General features: G+C 38.6%; 1 protein-coding gene across 1 annotated transcript; it reads left to right on the forward strand.

Annotated features, from left to right (window-relative positions):
• Nucleotides 1-169: 169 nt before the first annotated feature.
• LOC101849089 (conserved oligomeric Golgi complex subunit 4) lies at nucleotides 170-19,197 on the forward strand (the record flags this gene model as incomplete). The annotated part of the gene is given in 21 exon segments (XM_005110188.3): nucleotides 170-319; nucleotides 3,754-3,836; nucleotides 4,235-4,349; nucleotides 4,716-4,817; nucleotides 5,437-5,509; nucleotides 6,772-6,965; nucleotides 8,097-8,253; nucleotides 8,903-9,009; nucleotides 9,815-9,864; nucleotides 10,691-10,787; nucleotides 11,389-11,431; nucleotides 12,256-12,374; nucleotides 13,194-13,279; nucleotides 14,049-14,274; nucleotides 15,098-15,160; nucleotides 16,127-16,183; nucleotides 16,740-16,886; nucleotides 17,263-17,346; nucleotides 17,964-18,065; nucleotides 18,355-18,483; nucleotides 19,106-19,197. Coding segments are annotated over 21 exon segments (2,189 nt in total), but the record flags the coding sequence as incomplete, so codon positions are not given.
• Nucleotides 19,198-19,395: the final 198 nt, after the last annotated feature.

Below are 19,395 nucleotides of genomic sequence, written 5' to 3' on the forward strand. Positions count from 1 at the left end.
TATTATTATGCTACTATTATTTTGTTCATCTTGAATTTTCCTGAAATTTCAATAATTATTTTCAACAACCAAAAATATATTACTTGTAGTCAAACAAATACATCGGTATCCGAATACCTCTGGATATCGAAGTAGAGCTATCAAATTGTTTACGGAAGCAGCCGGCAGTTTCTACAGTCGTCCGTCCGTTTGGGCACTGCTGTGCTGTGTTGCATTTCCAACCGCCACGTACTTACAAAGTTCCTCAAACTTAAATATGGATAATTTGACGGAATTAGATGACATAAATGCTGCATTCGAGAAAATATGCGAGGAAGAGGCATGTACATGTTATTAATGCGGTTTGCTGGAGAAATAAACCTCCTCCTCACTGAAGTCAAGTTGTCCCTCGACACAATTTTCTTTAGAAACTCTACACTCACAGTACACACAGTACAGTACAGTAGTCTACAGTACAGACTAGATTTTTGTCTAGCCTTCACTTCTTTTCGATGCTTTTTCGGTAGTTCCCCCCCCCCCCCCCCCCCCCCCCCCCCCCTACATCTAGATCTAGATCGATACATTTGATGCGCGATGACGAGCTAAGATATATCTCACCTAGATCTAGAATCTAGATCTATCAACTGCAAAACATCAAATTATGGTAAAATCAGGGGGGCAAGAACCCCCCCCCCCCTACTCTTGGGGCCAAAACCCGCGAGAATAACAATTGCGAGGTGGGAACTACCGAAAAAGCGCCTTCTTTTCTACATAGATCTAGATCTAGATTCTAGATCTAGATCTAGATTCTAGTTAGTTTATTTTATGGAAGAGGCTAGCCGTACTTAATGACGGCTAGACTGGCAGTCTAGCCGTACTTAAGTACGGGCCCTAGACTCACAGTCTAGCCGTACTTATTCTTAATATGATGGCTAGACTGACCATTTACAAAAAATAGGCCTACTGAATTGTAAAAATATACATTTTTAGTGTGCAGTACCTAAAGTATTTGTATTTGAGACGAAACCAGGTGCCTTAGCCTTAATGACAGTGTATATTTTAACGAAGTGTATACAGACCCGGTAACCGGGAACCAAGTCATGAAGTGTATACAGACCCGGTAACCGGGAACCAAGTCACGAAGTATACAGACCCGGTAGGGGAACTCTTTTGTGATTTCGGAAAGTTTCAGCGCCCAGACCCGGTCGTGTGTGTGTGTGTGTGTGAGAGAGAGAGAGAGAGAGAGGGGAGAGAAGTGTTAGCAAAATGTGATAACATGCCCCGAGTTGGTAGGAGGGAACGAGAGAAAGATAGAGTGGGAAATAGGTGGAGAGAAAGAAAGACGGAGACAAACAAAAAAAAAGAGAATGCGAGCGATACACACACACACACACACACACACACACACACACAGAGAGAGAGGCAGAGAAATAGAGAGGGTGACTGCTCGATTGAAATTATGACATTGTTCTTTTCTTCAAATTGTGATTCCTCCAACTCCAAAACGGAGGAAAAACAATCGTTCATCGAAAAGACATCCGCAATCTTCATTTAGATCTAGATCTAATCTACATGATCTAGATCTAGATCTAGGCTAGCCTCGAAACTAGATCAATGATTTATAATGTCTGTCGATCTAGATCTAGACCTGGGCCATAGATCTAGAAGACCTAGGTCTTCCCTGAGCCAACAGGCGCTGAAACTTTCCGAAATCACAAAAGAGTTCCCCTACCGGGTCTGTATACTTTGTGACTTTGTTCCCGGTTACCGGGTCTGTATACACTCCCATATTTTAAACCTGAAAGTGGCTATTCTCACCCGCCCGGAAGTTCTCGCAAGATCAACTCCTCCCCTCTTCTCTCTCTCTCTGTCTCTTTCTGAATACTGTCTATCGGTGTGGACGATCAAATTGACCAAAACAAAGTTAAAATATGATGTTAAAACACAAAAGTAAATTAATTTGGTTGTCTACAAAGATGCTACGGCTATTTAACTTTTCGAATCGAGCCGAACTACGCGGGTCGCCATTTTGTTTTGCCCGGAAATTCTCGCACTACTCCTCTCTCTCTTTCTCTCTCTCTCTCCACTGCCCACAGACAAAATTGTACGCTTTTAGTAGGCTACAGTTGTAATGGAACGTTTGTTCACGGCACAAAATTCTACAATTTTTCTGTTATCACAGTGTAGAATTCTGTGGTTTAGGGTGAACGCGCACCGGGTGAGAATAGCCACAAGACTCGCCTGCACTATTCTCACTCCGGGTGAGAATAGAGGTGGCCTTTAAACCTCCTGTTTTCTAATTATGTTATAGGGCCTAAGATAAGTACGGCTAGACTGGCAGTTATTAAAAACCCTCCTGCTGGTGTAAGTTACAGGTTTGGAAGGCATCACATCGTTTCTTCCAAGCCTTCTGAATTTATAGAGACACGGATGCTTGAAAATGAATAGTGCTGTGTTGATAATCAAAAAGTGGAGGAGGATGGCAGAGGGTTTTCTTTGCCACACTGTCTAGTCCGCATGTTTTTTTTCTGAAAGCAGTTTCTTAACTCACTTGAGCCTATTCTCGTGTATTTATGGGACGCCCCGCTGGCCCGGTGGCCTAATCCTGTTTATTTAAGGCTTTATTGATCTATATTTTCTGTGTTTTTCGGTTACAAGCTATGTTACCAGAAGTGGTGAGCCAACAGCTGACCCACTTGTTTCGTTTTGTCAAAAATTTGGTGAGGTTATATATATATATATATTATATGATACTTTTTTTTAGCTGTAACTTGTAACGGACTAAATCGGTCACCCCTGCATTGCAATAGATGATTTTTATTATAATTTGGGGGGGGGGGGGGGGGATTGCGCAATCCCCAGACATTGCCATTTCAAAATATTAATTTAATAGTAGAATAAAAACTATTTGGACAAATTCGATACAGTTCTCTTCTTTTTTTTTTGGAGCATATTTCTTTCTTTTTCTGGAACTTGCATTTTTAAAAATATAATAGCTTTCAGTCTTTTTGTGTTAAACCCTTCAATATACCCCAAAAGTGTCAGGCTGTAATGGTTGTTGGGTGAAAAATAGCTCAGGCTCAAGTGAGTTCGGCATATTGTAGGGCAAAAAACTCTTTTACGCCGTTACAGCCTCCTCATAGGTGGACCAGGTTTTTAAGTGTGGGCTTTCGTGTTCTATAGACCCCACTATTTGGTATTGTAAACTAGTGTTCTTCTTTTGATTTCCCTTTTGAACAAGTCTGCAATGTTCTGACTGTAATGAGGATTAGAACCTGCAACTTGGCTAGGGGTTTTCTTTGTACCACTCATAACCAAACCTAGCTTTTTTGCTGCACTGAATGCTTTGTGTATCATGATGCATTTTTTCCTTACAGTGCTTTTGTCTTCAAATTCTGGGAGCTCAGATATGTTCCACATTTCTTTCTGTGATGTTAAAAGTTACTCAAATACTCTATTGTCATAATATTGTCACATTTGGACTTTTTAAAATACATTTGAAGACAAAAGTACTTTAGTGTCTGATGCTTATATTATAAATATAAAAATAGTTTATTGGAAGAAGACTGAAAATGTTTAGAACAGTCTAATTTTTTCTGCTACCTTTTAGCCTGTGAAGCAGTTCTAAAAATCTTAAACCATATCAAGCCAAATTCCAACTCAGAGTTGAAGCATCATGGTTAAGTTAAGTTATTAAGTGCTTGTGTTAAAATTCTTGAAGTAGCCATCCTCTTCTTTTATTTATGAAATGCTCCATTTTGCTATTCTTGACAGAAAGTGGTGGATGATGAGCTCAAGAATCTTCTTGACCATCAAGGGATTCTTGAAAGCAAAATGTCAGGCTTACAAAAGATGCTGTGAGTATTAGTGCACTTTTATCTAGATGGTGATGGTGTTCTTTTTACACACTGGTTAGTTGGTGCAAATTTCAAATTTAAAGAAACTATTAATGAATATTTTTATTACAAATTTGAATGTTCAAATGATCAGTTTGGGTAAACCAAGTGTGTTTGTTTCACAAATAGTATTTTTTCTTTCTTTTTTTTCATCTTTCTAACTCAGTGGAAGGACTCTTTACGTAGATTTATCAATTATTTTTTTTATTCTTTATTGTTTGCCTCCTCCCTCTAATTGAAAATGAAAGCTAAGTGATGTTATGAATTTGAATTGCAGTTCAACAACATATGAAGTAAGAGGAAATATTGTAAGTTCATGGTTAGTACAAGATGCTATCGCTTTGTCCTTTTTTTCTCAGACCAAATCTCCAAATCCTGGAGACAGACTCAAAACAGCTATGTGGAATGATCTCATTCACATCGACACTGGCAGAGAATGTGAGCAGCAAAGTCAGAAAGCTTGATCTTGCCAAGGTCAGTCCTTTTTTGTTTTAGTGCAGCTTCTCCACACTATAAAGTTCACTAATTTTGCAGAGAGAATAAGTTAAAGCTTTTCTAAATAAAAATGAACTATGTCACATACTATCTTTTAAACTTTTGATGTCTAGAGTGCGGCTAGAACAGTATTGCAGGTAGTGGAGGATAGTTCTCTGTTGGGCAGAATGAGGAAACTAGAGTAAAGTGGGTTTACCAAAGAGGCAAATGTCATACTCTGTTTGAAATCAAAAGTGTGTAGCCACTACTCACTGGCATTCCTAGGTTGAGATGTTCAGCATTAGTAATTCCCTCATGTGATGAAGTATTGCTACCAACAGAAAGCTCTTTGTCTTCTCCCCACAGAGTCGTGTTGTAGAGTGCATGCAGAGAGTGGAAGATATTCTAGATCTTAAGTTTTGCATTGATGGTGTCCAGACAGCTCTCCAGAATGAGGATTATGAAAAAGTAAGTATTACATCCTAGCTTAGCTCTCTTTGAAGGACTGTGAGCTTAATTAAGTTGACTTACTGTTTATTTTATATAATCTCAGCATGATTTGTGAACAAAATATTTGTGGGAAAGATTTTAATAGAATGTAATGTTCTATTAGGTGCCTGACGTTGTCACTTCACCTGCTCTTGGGGTCAGTAATGTTTTACTATTTTCATAGTCTTGTTTTTATTGTTGCAACATGTTGGTATATTGAGTATCAAAATTCTTTTTATTGGGTCAGTAAGCTATATCTTCTTTTCAGGGGTGCTTCGGTGGTTGGTGGGTGGTCTGGTGTGGTTTTCTCCCCCATTTCTATCTAGCGTCTATCATCCTTATCTCTTCTTCTTTTATGGGTTTGTTACTCTCCTGTAACACCTATAATGTTCGGTAGTTTATGAACTTATTGTGTTGCTAGTGTAGTAAAACACCCACTAAAACAAGGAGTGTGTTTCTATTCAATGAAGCTTCAATATGTTGTTGATAGTTTTTGTTTTGAGTCTGGCAACTTTTTACTTTGCTTAGAATTACAATACAAGAATTTGCATTCTTTCTGAAATGAGCGATATTTAGTTACTGTATTTGCTATCTCCAGGCTGCTGGGCACATTCACAGATTCCGTAGCTTGGATGAAACAGTGATTCGTATGAGTGCAGAGACCACTGAAGGTAGTGAAGCCATACTTGTACAAAGATTTATTTAAACATTTTAATTATATGTAATTATTCAGTTTCTTGCTGTTTTAACATGATTGAAGTCTGAATTTGTGGTTGGCGGGTGCTCTTGTGTGGTTTGCTCCTTCTTTCCTATCAAACAACTATCACCTTTTTTCATGCCTGTTTCTCTCTTGTAACACCTCTATTCTTCAGCTTTTTTATGAACTAATTTTGTTGCAAGTACCATAAAACGCTTATTAAAACAATTTTGTAAAGTTTGAATTTGATACTCTTCCATTGTATTTAGCCGTGGGGCTAGAGGATGGTGTCTATCTGGATAGCTGTCTGGAAGTCTTTTGTTTGGTTTAAAATGGTTATTGCACACATTCCCAGCATACATTATAACACATAAGAAAATAAAGTGCAACTAATTCACATGCCCCATCAATGGTCATCCAGTGAGGTGCCCTCTATCAGTGTACTGTACACTGGGACTGGTTTGAGCCCCTTTTGTCAGTGTCTATGGTGAAGTCATTTTATACTTCTCCTGGTATGCCAAAAGTGTGAATTCAATTTATCACACCATACAAAAGATGTTTCAAGAGTGTCTCCTTCTCTGAAATTGGATGTACCCTGCATAGCCTTGGATGATCCTGAAAGGCAGACTGAAAGACAGCTTGCCTCCTCAATGGTTCAAGTCACCTTGGATTAGTGTTTAAAGCAAACATTTTCAACAAAATCTCTAAAGAACGCTTTATTCGTGATCACTAAAACAGCTGTTTGTGTAGATGAGTGTGTTAATAATGTAAGACTTTTGCAAGCTGTGTGTCATGTTTGGAAGGTCTAGCAAATTATGGTTAGTGTTAAGTACCAAATAGATTTTGGATAAGTGACTGCCGCAGAATGTCTTAAGCTAGACATAATCACCCGCCCCCCATAACAGAGTAACTGAGGAGCGTGCTGCTTGCTTGTTTCAGTTCCTTTAAAAATTGTACTGTCATTATGTATCTTTCCTTGCATTTTTCAACTGTTAGTATGTGAATTTCGACAAAATGTTTCATGAGCATGCAATCGATACCATAGATTAATAAAAATACAAATTAAAAACTTCTTTTTTGGGACCAGTTACCTTTACTTGTACTTTCTTAATGTTTCAGCCACTTAAACCTGCTCTGTTTGTTCTGGTACCAGGACATAATAGTTTACAAGTCTGTCCAGCACTAGCTTAGTGCCTTTTCTAACTCTTTCTTTTCTCTGTTTTTGACCCCCTTCAGGAGGCACACTGAACACATCGTTCAAAATGCTGTACGAGGCTGAGGAAAAACTCAAATCGATTGTGCACAACAAATTTGATGCAGCTGTGCACCAGGGCGATGTGGCCTCTGTGGAAAGATTCTTCAAAATTTTCCCCTTGCTGGGGCTATACTCAGAGGGACTCACGAAATTTGGCAAATATCTTGCTGCTCAGGTAAGCTGAAGAAAAGATTTACTTTAAATATTAAGTGGTTTGAGTTGTTTATTACAGCTTGCATCGAAAGTTCATCGTCAGTTTACTCTGTGTAATTTTTTTTTTAGTTAGTGGATTGTGTATTTTATACCACTTGCACTTGGGTTTTTCTAATAACTTTTTGAAAATTAGTTTGTAATTTGAAAGTGCAGAAAAGTGAATTGAAAGATCTTACAAGCTATTACTGCTTCTACTTATTCTCTTTCTGACGCTGCGCTCTGTGTCCCTTTATAGCTTGGACTTATACACTATGCTCGCAACACGGTTATAGAAAAAAAAATTTTATTGGTGATACATTTCTTATCTTAAAATTTTTCTTATTCATCATGACTGTTTTTTCAACTCTTCTTTGTATTTGGTGTTGGGGAAAATTGTTTCCTCTAATAAAAGAAAAGTGAAAAGCGAAATTATTCTAAGTTAGTTTAATCTTTTCAACTCTTTGAAGACACGCTCTTTGTCCCTTTCTCGATACCCCGTGATGCACCTTCTTTGCCCTTTTTTATCAGGTCACTATTTTTTTTCCTTTCAACAGTACAAAAATCACACTAATACCACTAAAAAGTGCAATTCCTCTATTTTTCTCTAATAACAATCAATCATACATTCACAATACCAGTCTTACCTTGGTCAAGGCTGCAAGATTACTATAGTTGCCTTCAAAAGAAAAAGAATTCTGACGAGACTTGGGGGGTCAAGTAGATCTAGATCTACCAACCAATGGACTATCATCTGTACTTTTTTCTTCTAACTCTTCAACTCCTCATCACTACCATCATCCATAAAACACTCCAAAGCTTCTTCAGTCCGCATCAAACCACATCGCCTGGAGCTCGCCATTTTGGATAGAAACTGCTACATTTTGATGGAAACTATTGGCCTAAAACAAATGCCATGCAAAGCTATCCTAATTCAAAAGCAAATAAAGAAAATCCACCAAATTATAGGGCTGTGGGACAAGCTTTCCAGTGATAATGGGGTTGTCCACCTTAGACCAATAGTTAAGCAAATAAACACATTTAAAATCGTCAGCGGATTATCCACTGACACGGCGTCTTCAAAGAGTTAAAGTGATCAGACCCACTTTCTCTGCAGTTGTCTGAGAAGGCAGACGGGAACCTGAAGATTGCTCTGCACCCAGACTCCACCGATAAAAGAGCCCACGTCATGTTCGCAGACACGTTGACACTATTGTTTGAGAGTATTGCTCGTGCTGTTGAGATCCACCAGCCCCTCGTCGAGACATACTATGGTAAGCTGCTCTGAGGTTTAGGCCGGTGATGGACTGACAAACGAGTTTATCTAGAACAGATACGGACTTGAGGGAGGCATTGCGCTGCCAAGAGCGAAATGCTCGCAGCTAAAGGGATTTGAAAACAACGACAACAACATGTAGATACGGTGATGGACTGATGGGAGAGGTGACTTTGATGGGCTGATTAAAGATGGAAGGGAGGATGTTGACTTGACTTGGGTACAATGATGACATGGTGGAGTTAACCTTAATATAGTGATGGATTGATTTGGGGGGGGGGGGGGGGGGGGACATTGTTGACTTAGTGAATAGACTGAATAAGGAAGCCTGATGCTTTAGCAACAGCCTTAGTTGGTGAGAAAAATGTTGGTCATGCATTTACACACTCTTTTCTGCTCTTAGCGGACTGCTAAGCACCTTCTACAGGGTCAGTGAAGCTCTAAAGCTAAGCTATATTTTGTGGTGCTATGTTGTGATCATATAGTTATGTGGTCCTAAATGTTTCTGACGTAAAGAAGTTGGTCTTGAGTTACAGAGGAATGCAAAGCTGTGACATATTGATGTTATACACAAAAACTGTAAGTCATTAAATGGAAGTTAACTGAGATGGGATTATTTGTTTTCTCTTCTTCCCCTCATCCCCTAGGTCCTGGGAAGCTGTTCCTCTTCCTCCAGATCCTGCAGAATGAGTGTGACCGACAGGCGAGAAAGGTGTTTGAGAATTTCAAAAATCACAGAGGCTATCAGGCCAAGGTCAGTGCTAGAGTTGTGTTTTTGGGTTGTTTCTTTTTTATCATTCAAAATTGTATACCTTATTAAAATTTTGTGAGCCATTTCAAAGATGAGGCATTTGGATCTCTTGGAGAAAATTAGATGTAATTAAACACAACCGCTAATTTTGTGTACAGAAATAGTCATGAAGGGAGGGAAAGAAAGAGTGTGGTCTGAGTGTAGGTCGATGAACTCTCTTTTAGCCAAGGGCATTAGTGTAGGCCATGAACATGTTTATTGCATGCATCACAGAAGTGTTCAGAGGTAGGTCTATGCTTCACACTTCAGTTATCGCCACAATTATGTCACCACACATCCTGTTTCAAAGAGATTACACACCACGCAACAGCTTGCCGACCTTCTTCAAAGTTAGGACTTGGTGAAATTCTTGTAAAGAAGGCTTCTCAGTTTAGAAAAAAGGGGGGGATCTTAGAGGAGGTGAATGAAAAATCAATGTCAAAATCCAAAACCTGCAAATTTAAGTGACTATGAACCCAGCGTGCACATGCTCGTTTGCGTGGTGTAGAGGGCAGAATTCATGTAAAAGTTTGAACAAATTGCCCAATTTTATTCCACCCTTTCATTTGTACATAAAAAAAAGATTTCCACATCCCACTGATTTGACTATGTGCTTATTAGACTGTTCTCTAATATGGAGACATTGTTTGAGCAAGATTTTATTGGGAGCAGATGAAAATAAGAAAAAAATGTGTCTTCTACTGTCAGTTTGCTGCATGGAAGGATATTGCCTCAGTTTCTAAATTCTTTTCTTTATTTCATTCAACAGATGAAGCAGGTCAGGCAGAACTTGACTACCCAGAGGCCAGCTGTTGAAAGGTATAAGTTGGTATCTTTGTTGGATATTCAATTTTGACATTTTAAATGTTTTTTAGATTTTGTTGATACTTTACCAATAATGAATTGAGGAGAGATCTATACCTGTTAGTGTTTTTTGTTGTTTGTTGGGTTTTTTCTTTCAGATAAAAAGTCTTTGTGACCCTTTCTGACACTAAATTGAGAAACCTCAAAATATTATTTTTCTGACCGATTTAGATCTTTACGAAGTTCTATATTTCATTAGTGTTGTGTTTTAGAATCTTCGTGTTGACTTTGGAACACACCTTAACAGCTTTAGGCTATTTAGATAGTTCTATTTAGTAGTGTGGAAGAAAATTACCTTAGAACAAGACTGTTAATGGTATTATAGAAAGAACTTTCCATTCTTACTTTGTTTTATTGGTATAAGAATACTTCAAGAGTAAAAATGTTATACTGATCATCTTGCTAGATAACTAGATAATGATTATAGCTTATGTGATGGCATCCATTTTTTAAAGTATGGGTGTGTTTAAATTTTTTTATTTTCAGTGGCATGTAGAGTGTTTCTCATATTGTGGCCATCTGTTTTACATTGTGATTGTGTGCAAGTGGGTGCTGTGGAATACATCTGTGAAAAGTCTGCGAATGTATGAATTTCTGTTATTGCACTTTGAAATGAACTTAAGACATTTATACTTTTCAATCTGGAACAGTTTTAAAGATTACTAAAAGAATAAATACACTTGAGAAAGTTAATGCCTCATTCGTCCTCATGTAATATTTCGCCCCTCAATATTGAATAATATCTCCTCCCCCCCCCCCCTCCCCCCCCCCTTGTGTCCAGGCTTGACCCAAAGGAGCTGGATGTGTTGTTGTCTGAGATGGTGCTCTTGTCCAGCCGCTCGGAGCTCTATCTACGCTTCATGCGCCGCAGAGCAACGGTCAGTTTTGAGTTCATAGCCCAGTAACTTTTTACCAGACATCGTGGGCGTGCTTGTTGTGTGGTGACAGACTAGTGTGAACTTGGGGGGGCGGGGGGATATATGTGTTGTTTCCATTGGCATGTTTGGGTTTTTTTATGTTTGCTTTTTTTGTCTCCATTTTTATGGCAAAGCTGAAAAATATAGCCTGATGTTTTTTTCCCCATTAATGTCTATTTCCCGAATAACATATGATTGTTATCGTCCCTGGCACCAGCTCTTAGTATCTGTTATTGTGTCAGCTTGCATCTGTTCAACCCAAGTAAGCAAATCTCCAATATTTTATCATGTCTCACTCAATGTTTTGGTTGAATCGTTATGTGGTTTATCTCTGACAATAACCTCTTGAGTTCCAATGAACTTTTTTTTTGCATCACTTGCTTGTCCTACAAGTGTCCGATCCTTCTGATGCCTGTGCCTGTCTGTTCACTTGCATCCCATGCTTAATGAACTTTGTTGTCCAGATCAGATTCTCTTTATTTGACAAGGCATCTGTTTTGTTGTAGATGATGTGGAACAGTGAGTTCTTTCATTAATCTCATGATTTGCTCTCATCCCTCAGAATGATATTGAAGCTAGCCAGACCAGCGAAGGCGGAGACAAAGGTAAGCCTCCCCATTTGTCCTATAACCATGGACTTTGCTCAAGATGAGGTCACATTAATACACAAAATTCTGATCTTTTTTCAACGCCAAAAAATGATCAAGAAGTATGTTCAAATTTAAAAGCATACAATTAGAGTTTATCTTATTTAACGTTTTTTTAACTTACAATTCATAAGGCAACTGAGTTAATGGTTTGTCGAATTTCACTGATTGTTGTTAACCATCTGGCATCTGATCTCCTGTGATAGGTTGCGTCATTGAGCCGAGCTCATCCTGAGACATGAAGTTTTCCTAGTTTGCCAAGCAGTCAGACAACAACCATCATAATTACAGCAGAGGCACTACCCTCTGACACAGTCTGCTTGCCTCGTATGGCCTGTCACTACTTTTCCTCATTACCTAATTCTGTCTTACACCTGTCCCTACACATCTTTTTCTCACTGGTAAAGCCGTAATTTCAAGCACAAGAGGGTATATGGTGTCTGCTACACTTTCAATAGTTCCCGGCGAAAGGAGTATTTTATGGCTGCTCTGTTTCTGTTAATTGTTTAGAAACGATCATGTTATTAGATTGGGTGGTCGATTTGGAATGGGCACTTACGGGTGATAATTATAAAGAAAAAATCCTGTTCCATCCTGTCCGGGTGCTTTAAGGTGGATCATGCTGTTATCCAGCATGCTATTGGCTTGAGATTACTGTATTGTCTTTACTTTTCTTTAATGTCTATGACTTTGTCTATGTGTTTCTCTCTAACTCCAACACTTGAGTTGATAAACAAGCCTGCAACTGAGTCAATAATCAAGCCAACAATTTGTGTGTTCAGGTGATGTGCAGGAAGTGGACCGCTTCTTCTCTTCTTGTGAGCTGAACAGGATGGTGCAGGAGGTGATCGGCAACTACATCATGTCTGAGGAGTACTTCATGAAGGAGATGATCATTAAGGTCGGTCCCGTCCCTCTGAAAATTATAATTTCCTGCTTTATTTTTAGAAATAAACTTTATACTTTATCTTTATGTAACCAATGATATGTGGCCTTAATTCTATTTGTTCAGGTTTTAATGGAGGTGGCTTAGATCAGTTTTGCTTAAAGTATATACAACAATCTGAACCCTGTGTTCATGTACGAAGAATCCTACTACTGAAAAAGGTAACCATGATACTGCACGTTGAAATTTGTTCCTTTTGACAGCTTTCAGTGGAGCTGCTTGCCTGTTAGCTAGAAATTTTGCTTACAACCACTTTCTTTATAAATTCGTGTCTATAATATATTCTTCCACATGAAAATCACTGAACATTGTGTGATTCGTCTCTCTTAATTTGTATGGGATTTTGATACTGTGGGATGGGGTGGGACGTCATGTTGAAAGGAAATGTGTTGTGTTGAAATAATTGATAGTGGGTAACCTGGGAGGAGGACTCTGAGGCCCAGACCAGTCAAATGAAAGCTGGGGGCTCAACAATCACACAGTGATGTTTCAAGGAACTCGGATCAAACTGGCATTGATAGTGTAACTGCTAGACTGCTCACCATCACACACAGAAGAGCTGAGCTTGATTCCCCTAGTGGGGAGAATTTATATTGAGTATCTCGGTCTTTCTATGATGACAATGATCTCTCTCAGCATGGTTTGGCCCTGTCAGACAAGGTCGAAGCCCATCTCCTAAATGATCGAAGTAGTGTCAATGGGAGCGTGAAAAGTGTACCTTTTTTTTTAAAAAGATAAAACAGTTTGTTGTTTTTGTGTTACTGCTCCTTGCAGGCCGTGAGCATGGATGCGTTAGAGGAAGGTCAGCATACATCCAGCATGGTTGATGACACGTTTTTCATCGTCAAAAAATCTGTCAGGTATGTTTTCTGCTACTTTTGCTTTATCTCGCGAGATGATCATAAATGTGTCTGTAACAACTTTCATTATTCAGTGTTACTTTAAGTTTCTGGGTTGTCTTAGAATATGAGGTCAAGGAAGTTTTTATGTCTCTAACATGATTTTGTAACTTTCTGAATAATGTGATTTAAATGAAGCTTTGTAATACAGAAAGTACTTTTTCTTTTTACCAAAAAGTGATGGACAAAGTTATTCCAGTAGAACTGAGTACTGCCATTTGATTTGTACTTTTGTACCGATATATCAAGATTAATATATATTTTTTTCTGACAGGGTAAACTGCTTAAGCATGTGTTCCTCCATCGGCATCCAAATGGTTGATCACACACACACACACACACACCCACACACACACACACACACACACTAACACACACACACTAACACACTAACAAACACACACGAACCTGATTCTTAATAGGCTAGTCAAATGTGAGGTGTATTGACAAAATGAGTTACTTCTCCGATTTTAGTCATGTGGAAGTTGATGCATCAATTTTATAGGTGGAGTTTGTACAATTTATAGGAATGGAATAATAAAAGACATGGCTAACTTGAACAAAATTGCATCAATTAAAAATCAATAAATCTGACACCTGTGTCAATTTTCGGCCGATATTTCCATTTTTGAATTGTGAGTTGTAACTCATTTTGTCAGCACACCTCACAAATGTGAAATTGTGAAAGTAAAGAAGAACAAAAACATTTATTTCTCCTCTTGACTTCCAGGCGTGCAGTGTCCAGTTCGAGCGTCGATGGTGTGTGTGCAATGTTGAACCATGCGTGTTCCATCTTGGAGGAGAACTTTGGTGAGGTGCTGATGACTCGACTGCGAGCAGGCTACCCCTACGGCTTTGACCTCCAACATGCTTACAACATTGTACAGTCGAGTTTCCAGCACGGGAAACTGCAGAGCTCCGACTCGGAGAAAAAGCAAGCCCGTGCCATGTTTGTGGTGAGTTTTGGGGAACCAGACGTTGTAATGTTTTGTCATTGACTTCTTCTGATGTAAACTGTACATCATCGCCCATGTCCCTCCCTCCCTTCCTTCCTCTTCCCTCCCACCCCCCCCCCTTTTTTTTTGTGGTTTGTTTCCCATGTGTCAGAGGTCGAAGAGTAATAAACAGGCCTAACTCACACTAGCATGGGGAGTGCAGCTCCTTTGATAGTGAAATGTCACCCATTTGTGTCTACGCTCAGATTGCGCATGTGAAACTTTCATTTTGTCCTCACCTTCTTTCTTTCTTTCTTTCTTCTATCTTCTTCACTCAAACCTCAGGGTCAAGTGCTTAGCTTTCAACATGACCTATTTGTGTGTAGTGGGACTTACGGTTGGGGATTTTAGGGTGAACATGAACCACTGACTGCAGAGCCATGTAAAACAAGCCACATCCTTCAATAATGTGAACTGTGAGGAGTTAACTTCACATCTGCTTCTTCCTCTATATTGCTTGTACCTCTGCGTCCTCCTCAAAAAGGCCTGAGTCTGCAGTCCTCTGTTGCCAAACTTTCTGTTTTCTTTTTTTGTTGGTTAAGACTTGGTGTTGTCTATTGTTCAATACATTCTGGGCAAATGTGTTCTTACTTGTTTCGCTTGTTCAGAATATGAAAATGTTCAATAAGCTTCATGGGTCTGATGCTGTCGTTGGTCTTCATCTTTGGCATGGCTTGCTTTCGATGTTCTTCTTTACTTTTTGAGACTGCAATCTGTTTTATAGCCCAAGGAATCAAATTGTAAAGCAAATTCTTAAAATGGTGCTTAACGTTTTCTTTTTCAGACATCATTGAACAATGCTGAAGTTAGCTGTGATTATTGTAAAGCTTTGAAAAGCAGCCTTGAGGTAAGTAAATCTTTTCATCATAATAAAAGATCTACTTTAGTTCCATTACTTGATAAAGGGCTTTTATTTTCAAAGCCCAACTGACACTTCAATGCTTTTTTCACAAGTTTAATATTCTTTACACAGATAAAAAAGTATTATAAATTGTGAGACGTCGTGGTGAAATCAGGCGCTCGTTAAAATAATTAAATCCAAGAAATCAGCATTTTTTGGTCAGTTTATAATTTTTTTTTCGAATTTTTGTTTTTTGGCTCAACTCCTTGTATGTCTATTCAAAATCACTTTCATGTGTTGGATTTTACCGAAAGATATTTTAAAGCCACGAAAAAGGTAAATTTGCAGTTTCCAAGGACTCTTACTTAAGCTCTAGAAGTTACCAAACGTTGACGGCCATTTTCTCACTAATTTTACTTTTGAAACCAGGAAACCCCACCTCCTTCAGTCGCAAATATCTCGACTTTTATTGAAGATAAATGGATATTTTTTCACCTAAACAAGGCAAATGAACAACCTTTAAGATGATACCAATAACCCGGTATACCCAAAAATTGATGAGCACCTAATTCCACTGCGTCGTGACACAATTGAGCATTGAAGCCATGTTACATTCCTCTCAAGTTGAAAATTTTTTTAATTTACTTTTTTTTTGGGGGGGGTGCAATTTTTTTTAAAAGTTGTTCATGTTACCATCCATATGAGACAGTAAAACACAATCTGTTTCTCTGCTCAGCACTGGATAACATTCAGGCTACCTGGACCAGACACTGAGAATACATACTATGCAACAGTTTAGCAGATAGAGAAAAATATGCACTTACCACTTCAAAGCATTGTACCAAAGGGCAAAAGACCAGGTATTTCTGGATTGGCGGTAACTTCAAAAGCAACAGCACCCCCCCCCCCCCCCCCCCCCCCCCAAAAAAAAATTAAAATGTGCTATCATCATACATCTTTTTTGCTTTTCAGGAGGACATTGTTAAGCTACAGTCGCAATACACAGAGCAGAGCAAAGCAAAATTGGAGGTGAGTTAATGGACATATCTAGTGGCTGCCTAGTCAAACTGGGAAGATGAGCGATATTGTGTTGTTGTTTTTTCATCCGCAGTAGCTGCACTTGTTGTTAATGGCATGGCGGAAGTCAGTGGGGTTTTAGAAAAATGATTCGCTTTTCTTTTGATGTTCAAGAGCACATGACAAGGTTGTTAAGTCGAAAGATCAGTGTATCACATATTGCTTAAATCTCTGTGACCCCAAATCAGGTGGTGCTGCCCCTGTGAGATGGCATGCTATAGCCTCTGTCAACAATGTAAGGTTAGTTAAAAAATGGGACCTCCAAAGGGAAATTCTATCTCGGATAGGTTTGACTAAGTGAAGAGACTTCAAATTTCCACCGCCAGTACAAGTTCAGGAATGTATATTAGGGATTTGAACCAAGGTTATCCACCCCATTGCTCAGCAAGATGCCAACTGAGCTTATGGCACACATCTATTAGTTAAAGTTTGCAACTGACAGTCAATGTTTTGTTAAAACTTTTTGTTTCCTTCTTTCTCTACATTCACTTTTCCTCTCTCCCTCCAGAGCTGTTTAGGAGATGTAATAACGGTCTCCAGCAAGTTCAAGGACATTGTGGACTTTGGCTTCAGCCACTTAGCCACGAGTGCCGTCAAGCCTCGGATCAAACCGTTAGTGGACACCTTCCTCTCCACCAGCCACCATATCACAGAGGTTAGTGGTCCCAACTGTTTGTAAATATTTTATGCCCTCCCTCCCCCTTTCCATCAATATCATTGTCCATACTATGATGACCATTTAGTTCCCAGCTTGAAAAACAAAGTGCCAGAGAAGTAAGAAAAGACAAACTGCAAACAGCGCTTTCATACCACTTAGCACAAATGTGAACTAGATTGACTGTTACTTTTTGTAATACAGCTGTTGTTTCTTGAAAACTGTACCAATTCAGACATTGTTATGTCCTGAAATCAGGCAGGATGTTTGAGGAAGGAAGAACTTGTCATATTTCGAGGAGAATTATTTTGAAGGTGAATGTACTGAAGGACTAAGTAGTTATGAAATCAAAGCCTTTTCCCTTTATTTATTTTAGGAAGACTTCTCAAACTATGAAGCTAATGATCCTTGGGTACAGAATTTTATCGTCAACTTGGACACAACACTCAACACATTTAAGGTAAGTTACAGATTGTGCAAAATTTTTGGGGGTTTTCCCCTCATTTCATTTTGTTGTGTTTATTTTCTTGTCCACTAATTGATTCCCATGATGTTTGAAGATAATGAGATAAAGAAGAATAGATGGTTAAGATTATGAAATAACATTATTTTTGTAGGCCCGTAAGAATTTTTCAAACTCTGGTTTTGATTTTAAAGTAATTCATCTCCCTCTTTCTTTTATTTTGTTTCTAATTTATAGGTCAGGTTACTGTACTGTTATTGTATTTCTTACAAAAAAGAATTAAATTTGTGGGGGGTTTTCCCTCAGACAACCAATGCTTCACTCTTGTTTCATTAGACTAAAACAAAATGATTCATTCTCATATTTTACTAGACTGCTGATAATCCACCGAGAGATCAGATCTGTGCATATTGATAGCTATTTCCGTGAGTGCTCTTTGGAGATCTCTTGCCTCCTATGTAAACGTCCCATTTAATCTTTTGATGAGGAATCAAAGAATGTGTAATTTATTATTGTGATTTTTAAAAGTGGATTTTATGGCCTCAAGCCTTGGTTCTTAAAAGTTAAAAGTGCCTTAAGTGTATTTTGCTCATTGCCATTCCATATGTTTACAGGAAGCGATGACGTCGTCCAACTACGACAGATTTGCCACTGCCATATCAGCGGAAATTACGCAGCAGTTGGAGAAAGCTGTTACCAAGACTGGCTTTAACAGAGTAGGTTGTGACTCTCTCAAAGTACAGATGTTATGTCATCTAGTTAGTCAGTCTTCTTTGCAATTTGTCATGTGGTTAGGTTTTTAAAATCTGTCATGTCGTTTATTACAAAACTTTTTTATGTTTTGTGTTCAAACACTTGTTTATTCTGCCATTCTAGCTTTTAGCACGTCTTGAATACCTGTAAACTCTTGTGAAGATTTAAAGCTTTTCGAGACTGTTTGATGAGTGCTATATAAATAAACTTATTTATTCATATTATTTAATTTATTAAATCTTGTTGTTTCAGCTGGGAGGTCTTCAGTTTGACAAAGAGCTGCGTGTTCTAGTGGGCTATCTGTCCTCTGTGACCACCTGGACAGTCCGAGACAAGTTCGCCCGACTGTCGCAGATGGCTACAGTACTCAATCTGGAAAGGGTAATTGGTTTATTTCTGTGTGCAGAGGACATGGGATGGATAATTTGCAATTTTACCTGAAATCTTGAGTTTTATGTCACTTGGGGGAAAAATGGATAGGGTCTATACAGTTTTGCTTTTCTTTATTTTTTATTCAAATTGAAGTTCAAGAGCATGATGTGAATACTCAGAAATTTCAAAAAAATATTGCCCAAAGCTGTGATTGAGATGCCAGGTCCGTGTTTTGCTTCCTACTTCACCTGCCCAGTGTTATGTGCTAATGGTATTATGACAGTTGATTCTTGACACAATCCAGTGCTTGACTTAATATGTTAGCATTTCAAAGGCTGGCTTTTGTAGGTTGTTTTGTGGGTATGTGTAATTACCGCAGTGTCTGTGACAGATTCACTTACAATATTTTTGCTTTGAAATGGACTTAACAGACTCAGGCGACCCCTGAAAGCAACATTGTCTCCTACGACAAAATTCAGGAAATAAAATAATTTCATACTTACATTCTAAACTGAGTTTTATAACTTTTCCCAATACCTGCATCTCCTTTTTACCTCGGCTATGATGTAAGTTCCATCCCATGCCGTCAAATCTAAAAGCAACTGGTACATGAAGATATATATTCACCCAGGTGTCGGAGATTATGGACTACTGGGGACAGAACTCAGGCCCTTTGACCTGGAGGTTGACCCCTACAGAGGTCAGGCAGATTCTCAACCTACGGTGAGCTTTGTTCTTGCGACAGCTGTCTTGTGGGTGTGGGTTACGTGGAAAAAAGCCATACATGTTGTATTTCTCTCAAAAATGATAATTTGGAAGTCAGTTATAATTTTCTCATTCTCTCCCTCCCTCCCGAATGAAGGACAGAAATAAAAAGGAATTAAACAGAAAGGCAATTGAATAATATACTTTATATGTACC

Source organism: Aplysia californica, unplaced genomic scaffold (assembly GCF_000002075.1).
Source record: "Aplysia californica isolate F4 #8 unplaced genomic scaffold, AplCal3.0 scaffold00862, whole genome shotgun sequence".
In the NCBI taxonomy this organism is placed as follows: Eukaryota; Metazoa; Mollusca; class Gastropoda; order Aplysiida; family Aplysiidae; genus Aplysia; species Aplysia californica.